The sequence below is a fragment of the Quercus suber genome, unplaced genomic scaffold, assembly GCF_002906115.3.
Source record: "Quercus suber isolate HL8 unplaced genomic scaffold, Cork oak 2.0 scaffold_180, whole genome shotgun sequence".
Taxonomy (NCBI): domain Eukaryota; kingdom Viridiplantae; phylum Streptophyta; class Magnoliopsida; order Fagales; family Fagaceae; genus Quercus; species Quercus suber.
The window spans coordinates 433,753-444,333 of NW_027069639.1; the positions used below are offsets into that span (position 1 = coordinate 433,753).

The window sequence follows — 10,581 nt, forward strand, 5'->3', positions numbered from 1 at the left end:
CAACGGACATATGAAGATTGAAGAGGGAGACGTGGACTAATGAGGTGAAAGAGGAGAAGAACAAAAAAAGAAAAGAAAAATTGAACGTTGCTGGCACAACAGTGAATAAGACACACAAACATACACAACATATACAGTGAACCCAGATGACCGATTCCTCTGTAGACCCCACAATGCCTTAACCCCTTCAATAAAAAAAAAAAAAAAAATTCCCTCAAGCCCTCTGTTATTTTTTTTAGTACTTGTACAAGTATGCTTTTGTCATTAAGAGAAATCTCAAAATAATGGTTGGTTAAAGGTCGCTTTGTGTAGGAGCGTCTCAAAGTCTAATTCTACCTATACTCTCTTCTCTTCTCATTCCCTTCCTCTACAAAACCCCCTTCTCTCTCTCTCCCTAAATTTCTGCATTGTGCTTTGTGAGTTTGTGACACACCTTTACCTTTACCTAGCTTAGCCTATATCTAAGACTATCTACATAAAAAGCATATCATATTTTTCTCAAAAATAAGTATATACTTCCTCACAATTGGGTCTTTGTGTACTATACTCTTTGATAACAATGACAGAATCAAACAATTCAGAAGCTACAAGTTCAAGCACAAATTCATCCACTTCTTCATCATCACCATCCTCACCTTCTAGCTCATCCAATTCATCATCTAAAAAAAGACCCAGTTCCCAATCCTTACCAAATACTACTACTACACCTACACCCAATAAAAAAGCCAGAGAGGTGGATTGTAGTAGCGACGACAACGATAACAACCACAATAATAACAACAATAACAATAAGGACGCTGTGTACCGCGGGGTACGAATGCGCAATTGGGGCAAATGGGTGTCTGAAATTCGCGAGCCGCGAAAGAAATCGCGCATCTGGCTTGGTACATTCTCGACCCCAGAAATGGCCGCACGTGCACACGATGTTGCAGCTTTGAGCATTAAAGGTAACTCTGCTGTGCTGAACTTTCCTGACCTCGCGCAGGTGCTACCTCGTCCTGTTTCACTTTCTCCGCGTGACATTCAAGCCGCTGCAGCTAAAGCAGCAGCCATGGTGGACCTTGATAACAACAACAGCAACAACAGCAATAATAATTCAGAATCATCATCTTCAGCATCATTGTCATCATCTTCATTAACAACTACAACAACAACAACAACAACAACAACAACATGTACAGCTTCTGAGTCCGAGGAGTTGGGTGAGATTGTTGAGTTGCCAAATATAGAAGGGAGCTTTGAGTTGGGCTCGGCCGAGTCACGGACCGAGTTCATGCTGCTTGACTCGGTTGATGGTTCTTCATGGGTGTATGAGTATGAGCAACCCTTTGGTTTCTGTGATCAGATATTGGCTTTGGAGGGTTTGATTCCTTGCAACTTTGAAGGTCTAGTGTGGGATTAATCACTAATTAAATTGGTGTGTATTTTTATTTTCACTTCTTATTTAGTAGTACTAATTACTACTACTTTTTCTAACTGGTTCTCTCTATTGTAATATAATTAATTCTCACACAATTGAAGAGTCCTGTTTTTCTTTTTCTTTTCTTGTTTGATATTTCATGTAGCTGTCATATACTATATACGTTTGAAATTTGATGATAAATAATTGAAATGACGCAGCAATGCATTGTCATTTCTCTCTCTCTCTCTCTCTCTCTCTCTTTCTTGTTTCACATCTCAAATGGTCCCATATCTTACCGCTTGTAATTAGGTTGGAAAACTTTGTTAAAGATTTCTGTGAAAAATTTCATTTCCTTTCTCTTCTTTACCTTTTATGCAAATCCAAGATATTGGGCAAAAGATTATTGTTAACCTTTCTTGTGCCTTTGAATGTGACTAATTGTGTTATACATGCATGGACGCTTTACCTAAGTGATAATGTTAAGAGCTGTCTATCATGTTGGGATTAATTAAGAGACACAAATGGTACATGATCAGGACAATACTTTATGATTAAATTACCTTTTGTTGTTCAAAAACAGTGTTTATTGCATAATTGTTTCTAAAGTTCCAATAACTCGCTTGCTATGGCACATGTTCTCTTGCTACCACTTTTTTTTCCTTGGTAGGGGATATATGGTAGACCCTATGCTATTCGGCCAATGCAACCCAATTATTGTAGTCATCCCATCACTACATCACTTTTAATTTCTAGTTGCTCTGTTAGTGTAATCATCAACACCTTCTTTATCACAACTAATCACCATCATCATCATCACCTTAAGCATCTCTCTCTCTCTCTTATAATTTACAATTTATCTCCACCTTCATTTTTCTTATCTTGAATTGAAAATACTTCATGTTTGAACTTGTCTTGGGTAGGCCTAGAAGTCTACAGCACGAGTCATTACTTAGCTATTTCTTTTGACTTGAGATTTTTCTTTTCCCATTTAGTACTACTGCTTTGGCTATTCTTTTTCTGCAACATCATCAGACTGTTAATTGGATTTGAATTTGAGAAACAAAAGGCAAAATGTGCCGTTGGAAGGTTCAAAACATCTTTTTGGAATGTTCAAAATTTCATTATCACAAATGCAAGATGTATGCCGTTGCAATGTTTTCAAATTTTGTGGTTTCTTATGACAACATCACGTGTGAAGACAAAGTTGAATGAGATGCATCATGTTACTGAATGCCAAATGGGAGTAAATTTCCGGGAGACAAAGCAACACTGAGCTTTCTTCCCAAAAATTGCGGAATTTGGGATTTTCAATTGTGGAGACGTCTTGTGATTCTATCATATGTTCTGTCAAATGAATGATATATGCATCATTTTCCTGAATTCTAATTAGGAATAAATTCCCAGGGGCCAGGAGGAAAAAAAAAAAAAAAAAAAAAAAAAAAAAAAAAAAAAAACCAAGGGACTAATGCAACATGAGAGTGTAGTAAGGGTTAGAGTACGATTAGACCTACATTACCATAAGTAGCGAGGTGAAAGATGATAACTTTAAATGGGGCATTTTTTTTTATATCATATCGTATACTATATAATAAAAGTTAGTTTAGAAGTTGTGATTACGCTTAGTAGTTTTACCAAATTACAGCAATATTTTGGACACATAATTTTTTTGAAAGAGACAACAAATTATTTGTTTTTATCAATTTCTTTAGGTCAAAAATAATTTTTTTAGATAGAGACAACAGCTAATTTATTTTTATCAAATTCTTTAGGTAAAATAACAATAAATGTTTTAATAAAACATGTAACATACATCTAAGTTTTAGTTGACAGAGATAACAACTTATTTGTTTTTATCAATTTATTTAGATAAAGTAACAATAAGTATTTTAACAAAACATGCAATATGCATTTTAGATAAAATAACAATAAGTGTTTTAATAAAACATGCAACATGCTTCTAAGTTTTAGTTGATAGAGTCAAAAGCTTATTTGTTTTCATCAATATTTTTAAATAAAGGAACAATAAGTGTTTTAATAAAACATGTAACATGTATCTAAGTTTCAGTTGATAGAATCAAAAACTTATTTGTTCTTATCAATTTTTTTGAAAAAAAAATAAAAATTAAGGAACAATAAGTGTTTTAACAAAATATGCAACATATATCTAAGTTTCAATTGATAGATACAACAACTTTTTGTTCTTCTCAATTTCTTTTGATAAAGTAACAATATGTAACATGCATATAAATTTTAGAAATTTAAATCGTACTCCAACTAAAAATATGTTATCAAAATTTCAGAACTTATATATATTCACTAATATTCTTTCCATAAAATCTCTCTTACACTCCACGATTTTGTTTATTTATTTATTTATTTTTTTCGAGTTGCAACAAACACATATGTATTTGTATTGGAATGATGTACATGTTGTATAGAGTCATAGGTGTTGATAAATTTATATGATTCTCTCTCTCTCTCTCTCTCTAACAATGTTTTTCCTAATAAACAACTACTCTCATTAATTATTAAATTAATTTTTATTAATTGTTAGGATATATTTCCTCAAATTAAGGGATAAATTAACAAAAGTTTAATTTATGTATAACTTTATCATTTAAATTCTATTCAAACTAATAGTGTATATATATATTTATATATTTTAACTTCCTTACCTTAAAAAAAGAAAATCTAAACTGAAATCTAGAATCCCACACAACATCCCACGCTTTTTTCCCCTCAAGTTGCATCTTACGTTTTATTAATTATTTAAAAAATTATTTTATTAATTGTTAGGATATATTTCCTTGAATCAATGGATAAGATTTAATTATAATTTAAGTTAGCTAAAACTTTATTATCTAAGTTTCAATAATTTAATCATATTTCAATGTCATTACAATTATTTTCATTATTAACTTTTTGTTGTATCATTTCATTATATTTTAACACTCTTTGATTAATTTTGTACTTATTTGTGTGTGTGTGTGTGTGTTTTTTTTTTTTTTTTTATATATATATATATATATTGCTAGTATCAATTTTATAATGAGATCCTATTTAATATTTAATTGATTTTTATATTATTCTTATTTCTTTTTCTAATATAAAATTCATATCCAATATTTTCTAGTAGACATTCAAAACTAAAAAATATTTATAAGTAAGATAAATACTATCTACTATATAAAATTATACAGTAGAACAATAGAATCTCATTTCTTAAATGAATCGTTGCAATTTCAGTTAACAATATAACCACCAAATAGCCTCAATCTACACGAACAAAGACAAATTCACCATATGACTCGATGAAGTAATGCTAACCAAAGCAAGATAAAGTTTATGTAGAGAAAATTTTTATCAAAAAGAGATGACAATTTATTATCTTTTAAAAATAAATGAGTTTTATTAAACAAAATGATGCATGGGTGGGGCGGGGTGGGATAGACGGGCTAAGGCAAGTAAAACTTGTCCCAACCAGGCAACCATGTCACCTCTTAAGGGCAAGAAAAATCATCGTAGAATAGAGCAAGATAGTACTAGTCAAATGAGGCAGGAATTTTTGCCATTCCTATAAAAATGAGGTGAATCATGTCTTATATCAACTATCAAGTCCCTCTACTTGGAAATAACTAGCTGTTGAGTTACCAATTTCAAATTAAAATCTTCCATTCCATAAGAAAAGATACTTTGAATGTTTCATCTTCAAACTCTTTACAACTTTATTCATCTCAAGAAGAGAAACTCAAGTTCTTCAAATCAATATTAATCTTAATTGATTTAAGATATCAATCAAGCGATGACATATACATATATATATATATATATATATGATGATATTGAAAAATTTAAATCCAATAAAATCAGCCCATTTTGATGCATAGTTTGTCATCAAAATCAACTGTATTCTTGGACATTGTGTTATACGTTCACCTTAAACTTTGGCTCTGTATTGCTCTCAATAGGATGTTTATGCATATACTCGGATACCCTTATCCATTCTTGAAGAATTTGATTGCTATCTTGAAGAAGACAATGAAACTTTATAAGAAGTTGAAATCTTTTTCTTCGGTGGGAAATTAGATCAATTTGTCAAGATATTAAATTTTTTTTTTTTTGACTATTAGTAGAGCAATCATCATGGATATAAATTCTTTTAGGGTCACAACAAAAATTCATGACATATACACCGCAATTTTGTCTTACCCCCCACACTTTAGATCATTAAGGTAGACAAATTGCGGTGCGTTTTGAAATTGTTGTGAGCCTAGCTTTATTGGGAGGTCATATATTCAAATCTTATAGGATCAATAAAAAAAAAAAAAAAAAAACCCAGGACACTCAGCATGGTCTTTTGCTACATATGATGGTGTTTGTTGTTGTTGTTGTTGTTGTTTGAGAAGAGCATAGGATGGTTAGTAGTTGGGTTCTCTTGACTTTATTATATCTTATGAAAAAAAAAAAAAAAAAAAAAAAACACAAAAAAATTGATTGTGCGATAACTTTACTAACACAAGGATGGTACTCAATATTTTAGACCATTTCAAGGATGGGGATTGTTGTTAAACTGTTACAACAGCTTCCATGACCCTCTTAATTTTATGTTATCTATAATCCATATTGCTGAAAAGTAGTATTCCAGAAGTTTTAAACTCTTGACTTGTGCAGTTGTACCATGATTTTGGTCTTTCGACACTTATCTTATATATGTTACCTAATAATAATCAAGTATTGATTTTTTTAATTTATCTAGCTAGTTGGTTAATTGTTTAATTTTCATCCAAGCCTTTCTATCAATTAATAACTTAACAAAGAATTAGTTTACTTGTTTCAATCAAATAAGTTATGATGTTCTATAACATTTCCACACTACTAGTTATTTGTTTTTACCAGCCGATTTCAATTCCCATGTGTTTCTTGTCAATGAAATTGTTTAAAAGTATGCGTAATAATTAAGTATGATTATCATAGAGAGGAGTTTCAAGTAAATGTCTTTACCTAGCAAAAAAGAAAAAGAAAAAAAGGATAAGTTAAAATCACTAGAAGTTAAGATAATTAAAGTCAAGGGATTTTTAAGCTTTAAAAACAGTATTGTTTTGTGGGAAGCAAGTAAGGCCTCGTCATTAAGCTGAGCTGACATACATAGGCTACTTTTTTTTTTTTTTTTTTTTTTGGAGGAACTCATACATAGGCTACTTCAAGCGTACGTTTCTACCCAAGATGCATGTATATCATTTTTTTTAATTCAACGGCTATTTTTTTTATACTTTTCCTTTTTCCTTACAAATTTTTGTTTTAAAATGATATCACATTCTCCACTAAGAATTATATTAATCATATTGTATAAAGTCAATCTGTGCAGTGTGCACCAGGAAAATTCAACTTTTGTGGACTAAATAATTGATGAAGCTTAAAAAGGTTTGGAATTAATTACCTATACAGCAATATAAGTCAAATGGCATAAATTTTTTTTCACAATTACTGGAAGGAATATTGTTTTGATGGTTAATATATAAAAGTATTGTTAGTGATGAGTTTATGCGAAAGTAACATTACTTTAATCATAGTTTACTATTTAAATAAGTCGTAAAAAAAAACATTTTGAGAAAAAGTTGTGTGATTAATGTTTGTTAGTTAATTTGAATCCAAGATACTATTACTTAGATTAGGGAAAACCATAAAAGAAAAGGAGGAATATTTCATTTAGATTAGCCCATTGTTTTTTTTTTTTTTTTGGAAACTAGATTAACCCATTGTTTAATTCAGTGCTCTTAGTGCTTGGTCCAATTTACCATATTTCAAAACCAAGAAAAAAAAAATTGATCTACCTACTCTCACAAGTCACAAGCTTCATGCTATTTGCTAACATAAAAGAAAGATAAATTCTCCAAACTGAAGTTATTGTGGGCAAATTCCTAACCACGTATAGGCTGCAGGGCTTGGCTCATCAGTCATCATCCATCGATATCAAGAACCCCTTAATTCTAAACTGGGGTTTACCTATTGGAGACATTGGCATCAACATTAATTTATGATGGAAGCTATTTATGAAAATGACATTTGCTAAAGACTCTAGTTGGAGGAAAATGACTTATATATGCTACAGGGTCAATTTACAGACTTACAGTACCTCTCTGTAGCTTTAATTTGCAGCAAAAAGGAATAACTAAACGAGTTAAATATATCTGTCCTATTTGTGGTTTGATACTGTTTCATTTCATTGATACCCATGAGTTTTAATTTTTCTAATCTTACTTATGGTAGAATCCGTTTGTTCTAATCAACTAATTCTAACTATTTACTGCTAAAAGCATCAATGAAAACCAGTCACACGAAAATAATTGAATTATATGCCAGGGATCAACGTGGAGAGAGAGAGAGAGAGAGAGAGATAGATAGATGCAGTTGAGTGAGTAATGAGTATGTAAGATTAGGTGAATATTGTGTGATTTTAACACATACACTTGTCAATCTAATCCAATTTAAAAAATTTGATGTAACACAATCTCTCTCACTTAATTTTTTTTTGAAGTTTTCCATTTTATAATACAAAAAGATTAGTTTAGTTACAATTAAAACTACTTGTAATCACTTATATAGCGGGAATAAACTTAAATCAACACATAAATTTAAACAATTCAAAGTATCACAAAGTATTTAATAAAAATAATTAGATACCGCATGAGATACAATTAGAAAAATTGAAAATTTGCTAAGAATCTTATAATTTAGTGTCATAACATGTTCTTTTTTTATCGGATGAAACTATAGTTCGAATCTTTGTTTCCCTATTATTATAACTATTGAATTATAAAACAAAATTTAAAATTTAAAAAGCATTTCTATTAAACAATAGCAGGTGTAGGTGTATTTTTACGCTAATTAAACAATAATATGCTCTAAAAAGCTCGACGGTGAATTTCCCTTTTTCTTCACTTTGTTGGATTCCATTTACTCATTCCAAAATATCCTTAAATGCTTAATTCCAACTAATATGAGTTAATGTCAAGTTAGATAAAGTTTTTTACTGAAAGCTCTTTTTTTTGAGAAGTTTTCTTTTTTTGAGAAGTTTTTTTTTTTTTTTTTTTTTTATTTTTTTTTTGAGAAGTTTTCTTTTTTTGAGAAGTTTTTTTTTTTTTTTTTTTTTTTACTGAAAGCTTTTTTGCTTTCAATAGAAACTTAACTTAATCCTTAGTTCCAAGTTCCAATTAATATGAGTTAGTGTCTATTTGCATACAAGTTTTTACTATAAATTTATTTCATTATTTGCTGAAAAATGATTAAAACATAATTGTATGTAGAAAAAAAAAATAAAGATATAAAAATTGACATAAGCAAAAGCTAAAAGAATCAATTAATCTTTTTACTTATTCGAGCCATATTTTAAATCACATCTTTACCAATCACTTAAGCTAAGAAGCTTGTAGAATTAATCTACAATTATTTTATTTAAATTTCAACTAGGATCTGCTCTCTAGAAGTGGCTTGGATTTTGGAGGATATTATGCTTATATGTGATCAATTTGTTAGTATATCCTTTGGTTTTGTTCCTTTAAAATATAATCCTTTGGTTTTGTTCCTTTAAAATGAGGAGGCTATTGTTTAGCTAGAAGAATGCCCCTATTTTCTCTTTCCCATTGTATAGCATGATATTGATTAAATAAAGCTTACTATCGTTTCATATCAAAAAAAACTATTGACTATTTGAATAACGTGGATGTAAAAGACCAAATTAAGCAAAATAAAAAACACGATGTGTTTTTTTTTTTTTTTTTTTTTGGGAATAAAAAATAGTAGAAGGATAATTTTGATGTTTTGATAGTATGATATTTGATGAGGTGGGATTTGAATTCTGAATTTCTTTGTAAAAATTGCTAAGAGTTAATAAATGAATTATAAGATTCTTGGTATGATATTAATATTGTTCCTTAAGATATTAATTACCTCTAAGCTGTTATGGTTTTTTTTTTACCATACTTCCATCTTCGTGGCTATCATGTCATTTACTAAAATTTGTTAGGAATATAAGATTGGCGCAACGATGAAGTCCACAAAAAAAGGGATGGCAAATACTGCCTTAAAATCATTGCATCGACATCATCATGGTACAACCCGTCCTTTTGTTCTTTTTTAGCTGCTTAGCTGTCATTGCCAATGATGCCATGGCCAACTACCAGTGCTGCACGCAATTTTGTGTGTATGATTTTGATTTGAACATCGTGGATATAGGACCAAAAAATGGGTGTGGACAAAAGAAAAAAAAGTCTGCATGTTTATCATAGAAGAATTAATATAGTGTTAGTTTGGATTGCACTAAAAACGTTTTTCAGCGCATTTGCATTTTAAATAGTGGATTTTGTGCACTGTTCATAGAATTCACAAGTATAGAATTTAGTAAATTTTTTTTTAAAACTAGGTTCCATGGCACTATTCACACATTTAAAAATTATTTTGCTATAATTATTTTAGTTTTCAGTTTTCAGCAATAAGCAGTATCTAAACAGACTCATATATTACCATCACATTTACATGTACAAGCAGTTACTTTTTATGTAATTTTACCATTCTAATCATTTTTCTCCATATATTGGATTCCTAAGAAAGAAAGAAGGGATGGCAAACATATATTGCATTCACTACAATGGCACCACCACCTCGTCCTTCAGCCTCGTATTCAGCGTTGTCAATGGTATCATCACCATGTGATGATGATGATGCACGTTGCTTTGTACGTGTATCATTCACAAAATTACCATCTTGGCGGTAAAGCTTAAATGAACCAACTTACATTCCCAAGCGAATTGCACACTTATTTGTTGTTTATCATGCACTTGTTACTGCACACTGATTTGTTGTTTCAAAGAGAGTGCGTACAGAGTGTATAATAAATAATAATGAGTGTGTAACAAGATTTTCCCATATATTATGCCAAGTTAAGTGAACTTAGTGGACAACTTAAATTTGAATTGCCCTAGCTATCACACTTGCTAGGAAAAAATAAAGAACTTGTAAATTGTAAGTTCATGTTAAATTTGGAAAGAAATGAAAAAAAGAAAAATTAGTCGCCTTGCCAATATATGTGACAATATCTGTGTGTTTTTTTTTTTTTTTAATAACTAAGTCAAAAAATAACTAAGTCTTTCTTTCATCATTAACTATCTTGCTTATTTAAAAAA

At 30.2% G+C, this 10,581-nt stretch overlaps 1 protein-coding gene across 1 annotated transcript; it reads left to right on the plus strand.

Moving 5' to 3' along the window:
• The first annotated feature begins 268 nt into the window (after window positions 1–268).
• Window positions 269–1,643, plus strand: LOC112032394 (dehydration-responsive element-binding protein 3-like). The gene has a single exon (XM_024065159.2). The coding sequence runs from the start codon at window positions 560–562 to the stop codon at window positions 1,400–1,402; it is 843 nt and encodes a 280-aa protein (XP_023920927.1). The 5' UTR covers window positions 269–559; the 3' UTR covers window positions 1,403–1,643.
• Window positions 1,644–10,581: the final 8,938 nt, after the last annotated feature.